Genomic DNA, 19732 nt, shown 5'->3' on the forward strand with positions numbered 1-19732 from the left:
CTGTTAAAAGGAAACATTTCTAAAATGATTTTGAAGCAAGAACACAGCATAGGTCAATAAAATGTTTCCTGACAGGTCGTCTCTTGAAGGACAGGTTGCATTTTTTAAATCCTGCTTGTCTGTAAATCTTTATTAAAAAAATTGTTTCAGCAATCCTATCTGTAAGTATTGCATGCTTTCTTTACTTGAAGTGGCTACAGTTTATTCTTACAGTAAGAAAGAATGGTGTGCACATTTGGCATTAATTTATCAAGCACTTTCATCCTGTTTCGTTTGTGGGACTGTAAAACACGAAGACAAGGTGAGGGAACTTGTGGAGCAGACAGGAACACTCATGTGTTGTTCATGTGCTTAGAAGAGGGCATGGTCAGCCAGCCTGCAGACTGGGCATCAGCAGGTCAAGGAGTGAGATCCCCATTTGTGTATTATCAACCTCTTTGTGGTCTTTAAAATTGTGTTCCAGAGTCCTGATCCTCTGAGGAAAAAGTAATCAATTCATGTCTCTCATACCTTGGCTCACTATTATAACATTGGGTCATGCTGAATAAAAACAGAGTGAGCTGTCTGCTCCTTGTCACCTCTATGGGTGAATTCACTTAGCGTGCCAGGATCAATGGATCACTAAGAAGCAATGCTTCTTTATAGTTTATTTATAGAAGTTAAACTGCATCTCAACCAAGGAGCGTTCTGAACTCTGTAAAGCACCTCACAATCTCTTGCATCCATCTAAAAGACTAACTTTTATTTTTGACCATTCTTGTCGGTTTAATTATGCCTGGGTCTCACTCCAAGAATTCCCTCCTTCCCTCCACAGACTTTTCCTCCATCTGAATTTACTATCATCTGGCTGAACAGAAAATAAATGAACCATTTTTGAACTTTAAAGATTTCCAAAAGGTTTTGGAGAATTTTCTCAGCATTTTAAAAGCTAGAATCATGAATCATCATTCAGTGCTAAAGCTTGTCAAATTCAGGGATACTTTCCAAGAACTCGGTTTAAGTTCAGTGTTTTCTCCACATTTCCTTTCTTTCTTACAAACATTTTTTTCAGCCTTAATACAAAGAGAGAAACATGTTCTTTGCTTGTGCATAATCTATGAGACAGGTAAACACAATTCCTTTCATCTTCATGATATCATCTTGTGTTATTTACATTCTACATTAGGCTACTTTTCCTGGTTATATGAACACACTGTGAATGATATTGTTTATATTAATGTAGAAATCAGTTCTTATAAAACCTACACAAGATAAATTTCATTACTTAAGTCAACGTATATTTTTTATTTTATGCCTGTGTATCAGAATGCTTTTTGTTTTTGTTTTCTCAGAAATATTATTCTCCAAGCTATTCAAGGTACAATGTGTTAATATAGGGTTTGAGTACACTGACTAATAGGGGTTTTGTTTCTCTGACACATCTAAAAGGCAGTAATAAGACCTATTGGTTCTTTGGAAAAATAGCAAGGACTTGTAAAAGACTTGCAAAAACTGGCAGCTTTCTGCTGTAGTGACAGGGTATTCTGCTCTTCCAATAATAGAATAAGCTTATGTATGTCCAGAGACAGAATGGGTTTCTTGTAATGAAGGACAAAGTACGGCTTTCAAATGTCTGATTTTAAAAAATTTAAGTATTCAAGTATTATATAATTCTTGTTCTAGTAGAAAATAGCGTGTTATAAATTATAAATAATCTTTATGCAGAAATCAAAGACAGTTTTCAGTGAAAGCACAGCGGAGGGCATGCTATAGATTAAAGTAAATATTACCCCATAGAATTGTCCCAGAGTTGAGCTGCTCCTTTGTCACTCTTACGAGGGATTGGCCTGTTACTGTTGTCAGCTAAGCTGGGCCATGCGATCACCCACCTTATTTGCACTTTTACACAAGATAGACTAAATTTCAAGTGGTGAGGACTTTAAAATCCAAAAAGAAAACAAAATCAATCTTTGTGTTAGAGCAGCATATGTTTTTTTTTGTGAGAAGAAGAGAGGATGTATGCTGTTAAAAAGAATAGGATATTGTTTCTTCATTTTAAATCATATCTAATGAAAAATGAGTAGTGAATTTTTGTCTTACATTTGCTAAAACAGAATTATGTGTGCCGGGAAACAGCATAATCTACTCAAGGCAAAAGTGAATTTACTGATTTGGAAAAGGAATCTAAAATGTAACATGGACCAATTAAGATGATTTAAAGGTTAAACAAAACAAATTCCATCAGTCCTTCCCAAGTAATGTTCTGCTTAAGGAAGACATTGCACCTGTGAGTTTATAAGTTGCATTTGTGACTGGTTTTAAGCAACTCAAGGTACTGAACTTAAAAATAAATAAATAATAATAATAATAAAAAAAAATACTTAATTTCTTGGGTGCTATAAAAATGGTATTTTCAGCAACGTTCTTGTCCTGCATATAAAGATTCATTTAGGTCATCTGTCTGAGGGCATCCCTGCCAGGAAAGCCCTTTCTTCTGGGAGTGTGCTTTGCCTTACAATTAGGTTAAATCTGAGTTTAAACTGCAGCAAGCACTGGTAAAAACTCACTTTAATTTTCTTGTGTTCACTTAGTAGAGGCTTAGTCTTCAATACATCTTCCTTTGACTTTTTTTGGTAATTTTGTTACTGTTCACACGCAAGAGTAATTACTCAGCTGGTTAATGAATTATGATGCTTATGTTACAGGGAAACCTCTCCAGTTTAAAAATAGAAATTAAATTGCTTGTTAATTTCCTCTAGTGTCAGGTGATGAATATACCAAAATTAAACTTTAGTCATAGATGGAAGCAGCACAGTTGTGAAATTGCTAAACTCCCTGGTACCTGAGGAATATGGAAAACTGATGTCAAACACCTACCTTGTTCAGTTCTTCATGAGAAATTAAAAGGTTCATTTTCTCTCTCTGTCACTCAGGAGAGAAGGCTCTTTTGCTTGGATTGGGTTCTTTTTTTCTCCCCTTTAGGTTGTGAAATCTCTGAATTTTGTGATTCCAGTAAGCATGCTTTGCTATCCACTATCATGAACTATTTTTTTAGGGCTTGTTTCATTAAAGAGGACATCTAGATTAGTTTTATTTTGTAAATTTTGTCTAGGAAATGTATTCAAATCTTAATTGTGTGTTACTTGGAAATAAATAATTAGCAGTAGTTAATAAAATATCTCAGTATTAGTTCAGGTAATACTTAGAATGTACTTTTTAAACACTATTATACTTGTATCAGAAATAATATACTTATTTTTCTACAAATATGCCCTATATTCCTCTGTAAGAAAGATACTGATTATGTTATATCAATTACTAGTTATTAATTGGGTTGCTGATGAATTTATATTAGGTTTTTATTTTCCTGAATGTTCCCTAATGCCCTTCATTATTACGTTTAAATACTAATATGCTAGTTGATCAGAGTAGTTTTTTTTTTTTTATGCAAGTGTTCTTTATGAGGGCATTTAGCTGAGACTGCTTAGAAATTATATTGAAAATTATTTCTTTAATCTTTTTTTAGGAAGGTATACAATCTTTCTCTTATGCTTGATAAAACTAGGTCAAATACCAAGCAATAAATATTAAATGGTAGGTTAGATACAACAGTATCTCTATTTGTAATGTTTACCCTTAATCAATTCAGGCAATCTTCAGAAATTTGATTACTTCATTGTTACAGTTACTACTCATGTCTCCTATTTCTAAAATGAAAATTTAGAGTTAAGTCATGAGTATATAAATTACATCAGATGTGTAGCTTTTCAAGCATTTTTTTTTGTTGTTTTCCCAATCTTCAATTTATATAATTCTATTCTTAATTGAATTGTATCACTTTCAACTGATTTATGGTATTAGTTGTTTTAGTATTAGGAGCCACTTTTCTTAAGTCCTCCTGATTTCTGGGAATGTTAGATGGCTCAGGTGAAGCCTGAGTCCTATTAGACAACAGAATTGATGCCGCCTTTACCCATTGGTTTGGTTTGCATTTTGTTGCTATTTCACAGCAAGATTTTCTTGTGATAAATGTAATACAACTGATCTTTGCTTGACTGAATGAGTCATAATATTGTCTTCGTAGGATGCGGTACTGCAACAGGAGGAGCTGAAGATGAAGGTGAGGCTGAAGCTGGCTGGATTGAAGGTGCTGCCATCCTGCTCTCTGTTATCTGTGTTGTGCTCGTCACTGCCTTCAATGACTGGAGCAAGGAGAAGCAGTTCCGTGGGCTTCAAAGTCGTATTGAGCAGGAACAGAAATTTACTGTTGTCCGAGGTGGACAGGTTATCCAAATCCCAGTGGCAGAGATAGTAGTTGGTGACATTGCACAGGTGAAATATGGTAAGTTTCGTCAAATCGATAACTACTTTTCTGAACTTTATTTCCCTTCTCCCTTCCTGGCCAAATAGAGGATATTTGGAACTCACTTCACTGGAATTAATTCAAAACCAGAATAATTTGGTATCATTACTATCCATGGTATGGTAATAATTATGCTGCGAGGGCAAAAGAAAAACTTGACCTAAAATACATGCAGTAAAATTACACTTGGTAATTAATTTTATTTTTGTAAGCTTCACTTCCTTTCACTGACAAGGACAAGAACTGTACTTACAATGGTAATTCTCTTTCATGGAGGATTACAATATTTGGAATTTTTGGAATCTGTCCAGTTATGAATATGAGGTATGAATATGAAGCAATTTTAAATGCTTTCTGAAAGGGAATCATGCCCCTGTGCTAACCCTAGTTGGTAGGCTGCTCCAAAACTATGGATTCTGTAAGTGTCCACAAACTGGGTGTTACTAGTGGATGGATGCCATATAGTTATATACAATAAGGGACACCCCCCCCTCCCCCCCTCCCCCCCCCATTTTTCTCCCCATGCTCTGGTGAATTGGAAAATCTTTGCAGGAACTCTGTTAGCTGTGTCTAATTCAACCTGAAAATTACAGCCTGTTCCAACAGGTGTCCAGTCTCTCCTGGGTCAAGTCTCTCCTAGGTTTAGATGCAGGAGAGCATCCAGAGAGCAGAAAGGAGAGAGACTGCTTAACTGTCTATTAACTGCTGTTTTTTCTTAGGAAGTTTGACAGAACAACCTTCATGTCATGTTAAAAATATCACTCCTGTCCTAGTCTAGGTGATTATTCATTGTATGTTAAGTGTGATGCATTCTGATTCTGGTGTAACGTTAAGCAAAAAATATTTGCAACGCAAAGGTTATTCCCTATGGGATTACAATAATGTGGCTAATGTGGTCTGATATGGTTGCGCTTTCATATTTGCTTTCATTTTACATTTTAATGTAATTATTGTTGTAATTTTATCATAGAAATAATCATGTAATTATAAAAGCACTTACTAAATCACTGTGGTTTTCCATTGCCATGTTTTTACTGAAAGGTGATCTCCTACCTGCCGATGGGATATTTATTCAAGGAAATGATCTTAAAATTGATGAAAGTTCTTTAACTGGAGAGTCAGATCAAGTCCGCAAATCTGTTGACAAAGACCCAATGCTACTGTCAGGTAAATTTGTCTGAATTCTTTCTGAGTTTATCTTTTATGTACAGCTTTGTTCGTGTCTTGTTTTGATTTGGTTCTCTACAGCATCAGGTTTTGGTAACTTAGATATAGCAGGTCTTTTGAATACAGACATAGACCTTGACAGTTTTTCATATGAGAGATAGACTAATGTTTTCTGATTGTGTGTAATTCTTTCTGATCATGATATTTATTTAATAAAGTGAGAAAATGCTGAAAATTTTTAGAGGGAAATGAAAATATAATTCCTGGAAAAAACAATCATTTCAATTCATCGTATACCAGCTTTAATTTAACCATTAAATTTTAAAGTCTTTCAAAGCCTCTTTTTTATGCATACAGTAGAAACATTAGAGAAAGAAACAACAAATGTGCTAAGAAAGATGGATACACTAAAATATTGACTTTTATGTCAATTTTTATGTTCATAATCTTTGTTACATGTTCATGTTATTCATACTATTTGTATTTTGTAATATAATTCTACACAGTAAATCATTTAAATATATATATATTATTCTAAAAATGAGATTTTTAAATAGCCTGGTTCTTAACAGATTTAAGCTAAGATGTGAAGACATAAAAGCTGCCTGGTATTTTGTCTCATAACGGTCTCATAACAATCATCAATGTATTGCAATTTGATAGAGTCCTTTCAAATACATTTGAACTCTCAACTCACAGAAAGTATTCTTCTTGTTGTCTTGTTCATGTACTCTCACATATTCCTAAATTGAGATCCTTTTGAATACCCATAGATTTCAATGGTGACTGTGGAAAAAATATAAAGACACTGCCCTGAAAGGCATGATGGGAAGAGAAAAGGAAAATAGTCGAGTTAGGTGAAAATAAATTTTTATCCTGCTTCCCAAAGCTTAAACATCTTTGCTAGAAAGAGAGGTTTGTCTTTATGGTTTTACAGTAAAGTTTGCACTCTTTATATTTCCCTTTTAGTATGTTATCTCTATAGTAATTACAAAAAGGTGAAGAATTAATGGGATATTTTAACAAATGCTACACAAACTTTTGCTCCATATTTATACTAATGAATTTATACTCGTTCTGTGTTAGCGAATCCTTGAACTCTATTTGCTTATGAGTTCGCCAAATGCTACCTTTTTTTCCAGAGATATACTGCAAAGTTTAATACCCATGATGTTGGACCTGATGTGCCTGCTGGAAATTGTTAGTAGCTCAAAAATCAAAAAAGTTGAAACCCACCATGTCATGTTTGTTTCACAGTAGTTTTAAAAACAGAATTTCTGTTGGATATTAGCATAGCACCCATATTTTAATAAAACTTCTTTAAAGCGGGAAAAAAAAAAAAAGCTGTAAAAAGACCTTAATTTTTCCTTGTCTTTGAACCTGAAGACATCAGTAAATTATTTCCAATTAGGTTTTGGAATTTAGACAAAGATTGTCAGGCTGATGTTTGCCACTGTTCTTCCTCCATCGTCTGTTGGAAAAGAAGACAGTTCAGGTTTGATAGAAGAAAGCTAAAGAAAGGTAACATTTGAATTGCAGCCACGGTTTGTTTTTGTGGGTCTAAATTTGGTGAAAGAAAAACACCATGAATCAGGAAGTCTTATTTTCACTGTTGGCACCTGAAACATTTTTAATATTCGATTAGTTTCAATGACATAATTAAACTAAATGAGTTTCTGTGCTTAATGTCCTGTTTAATCATCCAGATAGTCATTTACTATACTTGAGAAGCAATTCTAAGAGTACAAGTGCTGACTAGACCAGATGGTTCATTTCCATCTGTATATAGCACATTTGGTACTACCTAGGAAGGCAGAAATGGGAATATATACTGAAATGAAACTCAACTGATATACCTGAAATGAAAACAACCAATAATTCCATTGTACTTCTGTCTAAAACATTTCCCTTCTTTTAGGTCACTAATGAAGTTTTGCATGCATGGTGTAGCACAATGCACTGTATCAAAAATCAACAGCATTAACAAGCCCATGGTTATATTAAATTTCTTTGCAATGAGCATGGGCATGTATAGACCAAAAGGTGAAGAGAGCTTGGGTAATGAAACTGTCTGATACTTGTCCACCTTTTCCTGGTGGATGACAGGTTGGCCATGAGCCAGCTAGTGTGCCCTGGTGGCCAAGAAGGCCAATGGGATCCTGGCGTGCATTAAAAGAAGCGTGTCCAGAAGGTCAAGGGAGGTGATCCTCCCCCTCTACTCTGCCCTGGTCAGGCCTCACCTGGAGTACTGTGTCCAGTTCTGGGCTCCCTGGTACAAAAATGACAAGGATCTCCTGGAAAGAGTCCAGCCACAAAGATGATACGGGGCCTGGAGCATCTCACCTATGAGGAAAGGCTGAGAGACCTGGGTCTGTTCAGCCTGGAGAAAAGAAGACTGAGAGGGGATCTCAGCAATGTGTATAAATACCTGAAGTGTGGGAGACAAAGGGATATGGCCAACCTCTTTTCAGTGGTTTCTGGGCACAGGACAAGGGACAATGGCCAAAAAATGGAGCACAGGATGTTCTGCACCAAGATGCGAAAGAACTTCTTCACGGTGAGGGTGATGGAGCACTGGAACAGGCTGCCCAGGGAGGTTGTGGAGTCTCCTTTCCCGGAGATATTCAAGGCCCGTCTGGACGCCTACCTGGGCAGCTTGCTCTAGGGAACCTGCTTTGGCAGGGGGGTTGGACCCGATGATCTCTTAAGGTCCCTTCCAACCCCTACAATTCTGTGATTCTGTGAAAACTGATATGCCCTTCAAGTTCTGCATAGTTTGAAATTCAGAGAAATCCATGATACCTATATACAGAAGTTTTGTACATGAGTCTGGCCTCAGTAATTATTTAGGGGTACAAGGTGATAATAGTTAACATTGTAAAAAAAATATCTTAGGAGGTTTATTGTTTAAAGCTTTTTTCCAGTTATTTAGATTAATTTGATTAATGAAATGAGTATGAAAGAGTTGCAGAGAGGAACTGACCCAGTGTAGTTCTCACTGAACTGATACTGACAGAAGGTTATCTTAACCTAAGTTTCATCCATGTGTACTTCTTTTTGTTTGTTTGTTTGATTCTTTGAAACAATGAAGAGTCAGCTTATTAAAGAACAAATAAATGAAAGAAATGTCTTGGTCATGGTGCTTTGTTAGGTTTTGGAAATTAGAAGGAAGCTTGATTAAGGAATCGGGTCAGTTACTGCCTGGAGAAAAATAGTTCTGATTCTGTCTTAATTCCTTGCCAGAAAATATTCAAAGCTAAGCTTCTAGCAAAGCAGAAATTTTTAGAACAGAGCATCTAACTTAAAATGTTCCAAATTATTTGGTTATGCTGAAATTACATGTAGATGAGTTTTTGCTGGAAAACTTTTTTTGTTTAAAGAGGATATTCTGATGATTGTTTCGCTTTCTTAGTAACTTCGGTTACCTTTTAATAATTGCAGTGACTAAACCGTTATTTAGACATGCAGATAGAGAATTTTTGCTCAACTCAAGCTTGCTGGAAGTAACAAAACAGGATAAACACTCAAACTTAGAGTTCTCTGCATTTCTTTCTGTATTTTTTTTGAGCCATATTTCCAACCTATTTCACTAGTATTGTTAGATTTGGAGGTTTCTGAGCAGTACATGTTTAGTTGCATTTTTGTCTGAAAATGTACATGCTTCAGGGTAGCTTCCTTATCTGTGTAATCCAAATATCTGTTTTCCCACTGAACTAGTCTCCTTATTTTCTATCTTGGAATATCCACTGTTTATTAAAAAAAAATACTTGGCATGTGAAAAAAATATATATTTTACTAATATTGAAAAAATAGTCTAAAGAGGGAAATAATTCAGTGTAGTAGTTCCACATGAAGTTGAAATACATGTTTAGTGAACAGATTAAGAGAAAAGCATGCATTCATTCCAGCATTTCATTTATGTAACAATAGTTGATCAAATTCACAAAGTCTATTTCTTCATTCAGGCTAATATAAATGAATTATAACACCACTTAAATGACGAAATTGCCAGAGTTAGATGGAAGGAGGTTCAGCTTTTGTGATTAGCTTCCAGTAATCCTAAGAGTAGTCTGCTGATAAATTAGTACTTAGTACCAGCTCCAAAGCACACATTTGTATGCAACTCAACATTTCAGAATTATGTTTTACAAGACTAATGTTAAGAAAAGGTTTAAAAGGTTCAGCATGGCATTTCATGCATTTGAAGACATTTTGCCTTTTCAAGGTGCACAAAACGTAAGCTTGAAAATTGGTGGATATTTGTTTTCTTAATAAAGTTGCCCATATGCATGCCGTATTTTGTGTATATTTATGCACACCTTTGTAGTCCAGTACAGAAGAAGATTCCTTCAAAATAAAACATGTATACTAAAAGAAAGTTATAAATGAAAAGATAGTTTTAAATGGTGGCCTTAAAAGAGGTTATTTCAAAAGTTATGCATTAAATTTCAGGCATTTTTTCTGTTTTGCCTGAGCCAGTACAACCTATTCTAATTCTTAAAGATCTTTACTGTTCTTTTTGACTTGAATGTGATTTGATTTTGGTTGTTTGGATAGTTGTTTTGTATGTTCATGATGTTTTGCTCTGTCATGTGAAAGAGAGAAAATGACTTTTTAAGGAATCAAATGGTATCACAGAAATGCCACAGGAGCCATAGGAACAGTTCACAACACACTAAGGTCGTGGTTTTTTTTTTTTTTTTTGTTAACGTATCTGACTAGTGGAGTATTTTTGTTCCCATTTTTCTTATTTCTGCTGAATTTTTCTCAAGGTTGTGGTGAGATGTCTATGGTCTCAAACTAGGCTTAGTGTTGCTACATATGCTGTCCTGTGTTTCTCTTTTCCTTTTAAGAACATGAAACTTTGATTACTTATAAGAAGATTTTGATTACAAATATTTAGTGGCATTGTTTGAGGACAGCAAATGAATGTGCAGTAATAAGAAAATGTGTTAAAAAAAAAAAAAAGGTTATAAGGAGATTATATATATTAATATATATCTATGTATGACAAAGGTTCCTTTTGTCAACTTTTGAGATAACTAAACAAAGAGAAAGCATTTAAATGAGAATCATCACCCTTAAAATGCTTTTTTTTTTAAGAAAAGGAGGGGGAAGGAATCTTTCCATGTCCATTCAGATTTAGTAGGTGTGAAAGCTCAATAAGATTCTCCATGAGAAATTAAAAACACCCCCTATTTGTTCAATGCCACAGACTCATAATTCAGTTGGTTAAAATCCATTTTGCAGTAGTTTGCAATAAGACTGAGGATTCTTCTCTATTTCACTGTGGCTTCAGACATCCCTTCCTCCAATATGTTTCAAAACTACAGGCATCAGTGAACAACTTCGCTTTTGTTTCTAAATATTGAGTGATAAGTAATGATGGCATTGGGTAAGTGACAGGGGTGAGATAGTTGAGAATAAACATAACAGAATCTTTACCCCATTAGCCACAGAAGTATTTAGGATGTCAGTTACTGAATTTACATTACTCATGCTGTCAACAGAATGAAAGAAACAGTGGTTTCATGTTAATGAAAGTAAATGGGGAACCTTGCATTTCTGGCAAACTTTAACTGTGGAGCAGTACAACATTAGTTTTGAAGAGAGGTGAGGATCTAAGAAACAATAGAATAAAACCCAAAAAAGTAGTTTGTCACAAATACCACAGTGACAAGGCATTAAAGTGGTTATTATAAGCAATTAGAAAGTAAGAACTGTTTATTTGTTTCTTTTTCTTTTTTTGATCACAATGGTCAAACTGTTTCTTTGACTTAAAGACTTGAATTCTTGTCTTAAACAAATAAATTACTTAAATATAGGAGGTTTTTCTTTTTTTCCTTTTTTTTTTATTTTTTTTTCCTTTGTTTTTTCTATAATGGTACTTTAGTTACTGGATTATATTCTGATTCCATCTGGTCTGATTTTACTTATATCCCACAGATGCATGTCTGTGACAATGACTAGTCCTAATACATAATGTATTTCAAACTATAATACCTACGATAAAACAAATTGTTAAATAAGAAACCAATCTTTGAGCAGATTTAGTTAACCATGTGTTATCGTTAACCAAGTTAACCATATTTCACTTGGATTATAAATATGGGGTTTTTGTTTGTTTGTTTGTTTTATATGAATATATATAAACTATTTTCTTCTCACAGCTTTTACTTTGTATGTTATAGTCTGTTTTTGTACTTTCCAAATTATTTCCTCCTTCTTCAAATGCAGGAAAGAGTATTTGAAAAACCCCAAACCCAGTAAACTTCCAGCTACTTTCAAACTCAGTTTACCCTGCCAACTTCACATAGAGAAATAATTGCTTTTCATCTGGGTGTCACAAAGACTTATACTAAATAGGCAATGCTATAGCTTAATAGGCATACATAATTTTCTACCAGTAAAGAATAAAATATAAAACATATTTCAATTAATAGCTTCGTATATGAGTAGTTTCTCATCATTAGGTATTAGCTTTTTGTCTAGACCATAGGAACATAACTGTGTCACATGACTGACATACAGTGGTGTATGTCTTTTAATATTCACTATCTACTAAGGACAGATCTATTAAAATGTTATAAAGTGTTACAAATTTTTTCCAAGATGTTAGATCAAAATACTCCATGACTGCTTCTAGGAATTCCTAGTTTGTTTATGTTTCCACAACTCATAGCAAAAGGTTTCTAAGAGGCTGTGATTTTAGATACCCCCAACATTTGCTTAAATAAGAGTTGTAAATTAAAAATTTCTATACAATAAAGCATGCATTTTTTTTCTCAATAAGAATTTAGTTAATATAATGGTGTAATTACCTAGTTAAACAAATGATCTTAAAAAAAAAATACTCTGCATTTTAATTTGTTTTAGACTAATAGAAATCTTTGTACACATTGATTTTGTTTTCAAGTGTATCAGATTCTTGCTGTTTGGGAAACTCGTGATTTAATTGAATTTAACATCCCTTGAAGATTTTTTTCAGTATTGATTTTCAAGTTTGAAGATGAGAAATCATCTTCAAAAATATTTTTTCTATGCCTGTAAATCAACAACAGCTGAGAAAGATGAGAGAAATTGCACATATGCTTTTGCTTCGGTTATGTAATAGCATTCCATGTATAGTCAGTGTAATCTGGACAACAATCTCTGAGGAATATTTGCAGAATATTAAGAAATATTTCTTAAGTTACAAGAATTAAATGTATGAAGCTAAATTATCTTCCAAACTTGTGTAACCTTTGTGTTAGTGACAACATTTCTTTTTAAAATTGAATGTAATGTGGCTAATGAACATGCATCCTAATATTTGCTATTAAACATCCATTTGTGGTTGAGAATAGTATATAACAATAGGGCTTATTTTTGATATGTAATAATATTGACCTTGATGAAGATTTTAAAAGTGTAACTTTCTCAGTTACAGATCTCCCTCAGTGCTAGTCTTGTGTAAAACATTTAATGGCTATTCTTTTTAACTTATATATACACACACACACACACACACATGTGTTTATATATATATGTATGTATGCATAAGCAAGCACTTATATTGTGTATTTTCAGGTACTCACGTCATGGAAGGCTCTGGACGAATGCTCGTAACTGCTGTCGGTGTGAATTCTCAGACAGGCATCATCTTTACTCTGTTAGGTGCTGGAGGAGAAGAAGAAGAAAAGAAAGATAAAAAAGGTAAATTTCACAACGCACATGAATGCTCCCAAGAAGGCACTTGGTTTTGTTTTGGTTTTGTTTTGTTTTGCTTTTGTAGCCAGAACTCTCCTCAACTCTTGACAAACAAACAAACGGATTTAAAAAAACTTTTTTTTTAATCCATTTTTGTCATTGCACATCATGCTGGAAAACTGCAAAAGTGGTTAACCAATAATATACATTGGATAACAAGATGTTTTCCCAGTGTTAAATTGCAGACTCTCAGTACATAATTAAATGCAAGGAAGTACATGGGCATACTCCCATTGCTATGTCTTTTTGCATAAATCCATACTCACCTAAAATTTGCAAAGGTTTTGCACTTGTGCACTTACATCTATGCAATATTGTTTTTTCAAAACTCAGCCATGAAAATTACATCTTTTTTTGAGCTTCAGACATAAAATAAAGATAAGATTTTTTACTAACTTAGTTATTTAATGTCAGTGACTGATTTTAGAGGCATTTTAATTACCTAAGGTGTAGAGGTCATTCTCAGAATAGTAAAATGGAATAAAGTAAGTAGCAGTAAATGTTAACAGAGAGTTTAACTTTGACATCACGTATCAGTTGATGAAATCAAGAAATGTTAAGATTTTCCATCTTATTATAGTTTGAAGTCATGAGCAACTGCTACTCTGTGGTTTGCACACCAAGCAGACATGATTTTACATGTCCTTTGCAGTTTTTGTTCATACAGTCTTTTTGTAAATCATTCCAGTCTACTTTCAGAATTTTGTTCCGTGTTTGTTCTAAGTATGTTTTTCTTTCAGACATGCTTAAGGTCAATTAATATGATTTTTTAGACACTCCCACGCTTTTTAGTGCTTTTTACAGTTAATAAAGGAGTAGTTATAGTTTTACAGAGCATTTTACCTATTAGAAAGCATGATTTCACCTTTATTATTTCTGTTCCATCCTTTCAATTTGAAGCAGCAGATAGGAAAACCAATTCAAAATGGTTTTCACAACATAGATTTTCTGTTCAGAAATATGTGCAACAAATGGAAGTCCTTATGAAACCTAGAAATGCAAAATACTTATCAGGCATGATAAGTTTGCAGAACTTTAAAAGGAGAAAGACCGCAACTTCCCAAAGTAAAACTCTTTCACTTCAGACTAGTTTTGAACAATTTCCTGGAGTCTAATCTTGCTGTCACTAAAAGGATGGAAAAGACTCCTACATACAGATGTTTCAGGATCCAGCAGCATCTGTTTTGGCAGTGTATAAGAATATTCTAGAGGAGAGGGAGCAACATCAGTTTCTGCTTGAATGTAACAACTGTCTGTCCTGAGGTCCTTTGTTTAATGGGGTTGGCCTTCTCTGTATATTATTTTGCTCAGGACGCTGATGATTTTCTCATGTTGGATTGTGGATAGCCTGGAAGACAGTGAAAGACAAATCTGAGGTAGCAAAGTAATGCAATGCACTGTGCTCATAATGTACTTCCGAGAGACACAGATACTTACAGGGATGTATAAGATCTTTTTTTGCAGATGCTAAATCCAATTGGATATAGCTACAATACCAAGAAAATTCCTTCATGTTTTGTACTGGCTCTAGCAGGTTTGTGCTAGTGCAGAAGAGTACCTGTGCAGAGCTGATGGCTGATTAGGCCTGAACTCAGATGATGTACTCTCATATATAAACCTGCAGTTCTCTAAAGTCCTAACAATCATAGATGTTTGCTTCAGTCTTATGTGGGTGTTTGCTTTTATTGTTCATTAACATTTTGTAAAAATCATCATACAGGTGTGAAACAGGACGATGGACATCAGCTTCCAGGTAGAGTAAGAATTCTACCACATCAAATGAAAGGATGAGGCCTTTAGCCAGCAAGCTTTGGTGCAAATCAGGGTTGAACTAATGATTAAAATAATTGTCTTTGAATCAGTCCAGTTAAATTAAAGAACAGTTTCAAATCAACAGGATTGTTCATGGAAAACATTTAAGTGCGCACGCACTGTTGGTGTTGCAAATCTGAATGTTAAGCTTGAATACTCAGTTAATCTACAGAAGTAAATTACAGTACATTAAACACTGAGATGCGTGATTTGCTGTTAGCACTTCGTGCTGTGCTGGTTAGTATGAGTATCCAAATGGAATAAAAAATAAGCATGAGTAACCAAAACACTGTTGTTATCATCAGAATAATCAAATTTGCAATTGAAATTTTCATGAATATACTTACACGTGGTGTGTTTTTAAATCCTATATGCTGTTTATTTTCTTTTTCCAATTTACCATTTGTAAATAAGACAAGATGATATTTCTTGAATTACAAACCAGTACAATATGAAACAGTCACTATGGGTCAAGGACTGAAGAAGCTCAAGGGTCTCAGTCCGGATTCACTGCAGGACTTTGTGCTCTGTTGTGAGCAATTACCCAACAGAAACAAAGCAAAACTTATTTTATCTATTATTTGCAGAGATTAATTTTCTCTACAGTAGTATAAAAATCCACAATGAAATAATAAAATGTTCTCAAAGTTTTTCATATACCTGTTAGGAAAGATTGCTTGACCAATTTATCTGATATGCAAATAATTGCTGAAAACAAAGTGAGAATTTTATTTTCTGTTACTTTTTTTCATTTCACCACAAAACAGAGGCAATTACTTAATGCCCATTATTTGGATTTGAAACAACTCATTACAAGACTATATTTTCCTAGATTGCTTCTTCTACATTTCTACATACAATATGGAAAAGTTTAATGTTTCTCCTCAAATCAATGTGCAACTAGGTTTGTACAGGACACAGATTGAGCCAGCACCTTAGACAGAGCTGTGCCAGCAGTAATACATTGTAATATATAGCATTGCATCAAATGCAAAGTATGAAATGTTGCAGATACAATGTTGTATGCAACATATTTTAAAAGTACTGATACATTCCACAAATTTATTTACTTAAGAGAAATATTTCAATCATTTTAATATTTCCATAACTCATAATTTAAGTTAAAAAAAAAATATATAGAGGACCATACATAGTGTGTACAATTAGTTCTTACTAACTGCAAACTTGGTTAAACATCTTTCTTGTTTGTTTAGTTGTTATTATAATTATTCCATGTATGATTTTTTTGCCTTTGTAATGACATTTTGATTTTGAAATTTATGTTGTGTTGATTAATTTAAAACATTGATTTTGGTGAAAACAAAGCCACAGTATTTCATAAATGTTTTTGCTTTTTTTCATTTGCATTTGTTCATATTGTTATTATTTATTATTTATTGGTTTTTTGTTTGTTTTTTTTTTTACCCATTATTACTCAGTAGATTCTTCCCATCCCTCCTCCCACCCTCCTTCAGCCACAGATGGTGCAGCAGGTGCAAATGCCACTGATAATGCAAATGCCAGCTTAGTCAATGGTACGTCAAGAACACCTAGCTTGTTTTATTTGATAGATTTCTCTCCTTACTATATCAGATTCCCTCTTTCTCTTATGAACTGCACAGATGTTTTATGTGCATGTCATTACCCTCTGAGAGCTCCTTTTCCACAAACTCTACAGCAGCTTATGAGATGCCACAAAGATGTTATGACTGAATTACTTCATTTACATAGAATTAAGCATGGGAGAAGAACAAATAGGAATTATGATCTCTTTGCCATTAATTAAAATTGCAATTAAAAGGAACAGTTAATAAGACTGTTTTCAAAACTTTTGAGTTGCCTTTACATAAAGTTTCTTTGTAAAACACATTTGTCAGCACAGATCTGAAGAACACCGTGATAAATGGATTGTACCTTCTTCTGATGTGGCACTCTCATAAGTATTGATATAGTCTTCATGTAGCTTTGAGAAATAGTGCTGGGGTCAGGAATCTGGCTCAATTTCTACTTGCAGTGCTTTCATAAAAAAATTCTGCTGCTTTCAGCATCTTTTTGAATAGAGACTGACAGCAAAGCAAAGCTTTGTGAATGCCCTTAGACAGTGATCATCTAACGAGCCTGTTTGCACTGACTGTGTGTATATTTATATTACTGTGGTCAAGTCTGACTATCTCCTAATACAGCTTCTTGACCCCACTTGTAGCATGGAGGTATTTCAGTGTCTCTTCTAATAGTCTAATTTCAGTGTTAAATAGAATGGGTCAAGATTAGTCTAGGCATTAGAAGAGCTATATTTTTCTGGTAATCAAATACATTAGTTTATATTTGCCATGGAGACCTTTCCTTCTTGTACAGCACCAGTTACCCAGACATTCTATTTTTCATCATGTTGGTGACAATTTTTTTTTTTTTAATGTGGGTCAGTGGTTTGGGCATTATGTATGTAACGTTAGTTTCTGACACAGCATTGCCAAGTACTAAACAAGTATTAAGGTCTACTACTGTGAGAACCTTCTTAAAGCAATGGCATCGTAAATCCTTTGAGCCTAATTCTAAATAATTTGATTATAACTTAAAAGAAACATGTAACCAGACTTAAAAATTTCCCCCTGCATATTCTAGGTTTGCTGGGAAACTAGGATTTCCAATTCTGACATCTCACTGCAGGGCAGATTTTTTTTTAGTAAAATAGGAGTAGCAACTTTTTTTTGAGTCTCAAAATCTTGTCTGTTTAACTTTGGCAGATGAGCTTTCGAGAACACGAAGTCTTGCACCCAAAAATGTCACAAAAGTTTGAAGGATCTAAAGCAGAACTGCAAAACTTTACTGTTTTCCAACAATATAGGCAAATTCAGAAAAAAATATTAATTCTTCCTACAAGTCCCATCTCTGTGTTATCTCTAGACCATCCTGGTTCCAACACCCTCATTTCAGATTCCTTAGAGACCAAGAACCAGGAAATGAATGAGGACTGTTTCATTTTCCATTCCTGATGGTTCTACTTCCTTGTGTGTAAAACACGTCTGTGCATACAACAGTCTTACCAGATGTCCTCCTCCTGTCCCACTGGAGATTGCATTATTAAATTTTGCTGAGTACTAAGTCAAGCATCTGCTTAAGTGCTTTGCTGGTTGAAAACCATTGCTCAGCAGGAGGCAGAAATGAGTCCTGAGTTATTCTAACTCAGTCTCTCTGTTAGCATGATTTAGCTGCTTGGTAAATATCTGTTTTGTTTGGTCTAAATGCCTGAATTTCCTATGGAAATTGAGTGCCAAAGGATATTAAATTAGTGTGTAAAATCAAGTAAATATGGGACTTTCAGACTTTCTATCTTCTCTCCCATGAGAAACAGCAGTTATTGTCCCTGCTTATCTCAGAGCTGTAGTTTATATACTCAGTTCTTTTCAGTGCACAAGGTATAGAAGTGAATTGTTTGTGCAACTGAACATTTTTCTGCTTTCACTTCTTCTGAAGTGAGGCAGTTAAATGAATTCTGCACATCTTTGATCAACATGTAGAGAAGAAACTTTCTATAATTCAACTTTCTTGATGGTGTGTTCAGAGGAGAACCGTGACAGAGAGCAGAGTTAAATTTTAGTGCTTTGAAATTGTCTGGGAAATTGCCAAAGTCTGGTTTCTGTTTATACTATGCATTTTTCTAGTCAGTAGTGATGATGAGTTGAGAATACTTAAAAGGTAGGTATGTTTTGCAGGGGGGTTGGAGAAGAGAAAGGAAGGAAAGAAGTTCTAAAGTGAGGAGATGAAGTTCTTGTAGCTATTTTTCCAACCTAGATTAAATTATTTTTTTCAATAATGCCTTAGAATTTTCCCTGAAATATAACTGGAAACAAGCATTTTTACCTAATGTCTAATATCTCTGTGTAGAACATACCTTCAAAAAAAATATATGCTTGAATAAATACTTAGAACAGGAAATTATGTTGCTTGCTAGTTGAAAGTCAAAACATTACAATTTAAAATAAATTGATTTATGTCTTAGTTACCAGTATTCAGTTGACACAAAAAAATGCTTTTTATTTTCGGTCAGTGATAGTGATAAAGGCATGTAGGCTTGTGATGCATCCTGTTGTTTGCCACCTGCTATATAAGGAACTATCACATACCAGTAGTTATTTCTAGTAGTTGAAATGAAAATGCATAATTTTCTGATGGTCCTTTTTGTTAAACAAGCAAAACAAACAAACAAAAATATATATATTCAGTTCTTAAAAGGTTACAAGTTCAGGTTATAAGAAGATCAGAAAATTTTACAGAAAGGTAATAATTCATGAATTTTCATCTGTTTTAATAGTACAGTATTTAGAAAATATAAATTGTTATAAAGTAAATATGGGAAGAAGCAGTGATGTTTGTTTACAGCTTGTTTATCCCAAATATGATTTGGTTTGCAGAAAGCAATGGTGTTCATTGGCCAGCCTTATTCCTAAATCAGGATTTCATTTTTTGGGGGTCTGTGTGTGTGTGTGTCACAACTCATATTTTTTAAATTAAAATTATAAATTATAAGATAAAAAGATATTATAATTAAGATTATAAATTATAGAAATACCATACCAGACTCAGAGAAAAATCTCAGCTGATATACTTCACATCTACTGCTAATTCTAGTTCTAGCATATGTATACTTCTGTTCTTTTTCTG

At 34.0% G+C, this 19732-nt stretch overlaps 1 protein-coding gene across 14 annotated transcripts in view; it reads left to right on the plus strand.

The window, feature by feature from the left end:
• Positions 1-19732, plus strand: part of ATP2B2 (ATPase plasma membrane Ca2+ transporting 2) — a 419442-nt gene that overhangs the window by 313432 nt on the left and 86278 nt on the right. For 5 of the 14 annotated variants that reach the window (XM_084531471.1, XM_084531462.1, XM_084531463.1 and 2 more), the window contains exons 6-8: positions 4064-4321; positions 5384-5509; positions 13079-13204. In XM_084531471.1, coding sequence (XP_084387597.1) covers positions 4064-4321; positions 5384-5509; positions 13079-13204 — 510 coding nt within the window. Of the gene's footprint in view, positions 1-4063; positions 4322-5383; positions 5510-13078; positions 13205-14978; positions 15012-16509; positions 16606-19732 lie in introns of all 14 variants that reach the window. The other 9 variants (XM_084531458.1, XM_084531459.1, XM_084531467.1 and 6 more) reach the window with 4 other exon arrangements.

The sequence above is a fragment of the Aythya ferina genome (genome assembly GCF_964211825.1).
Source record: "Aythya ferina genome assembly, chromosome: 10".
Taxonomy (NCBI): Eukaryota; Metazoa; Chordata; class Aves; order Anseriformes; family Anatidae; genus Aythya; species Aythya ferina.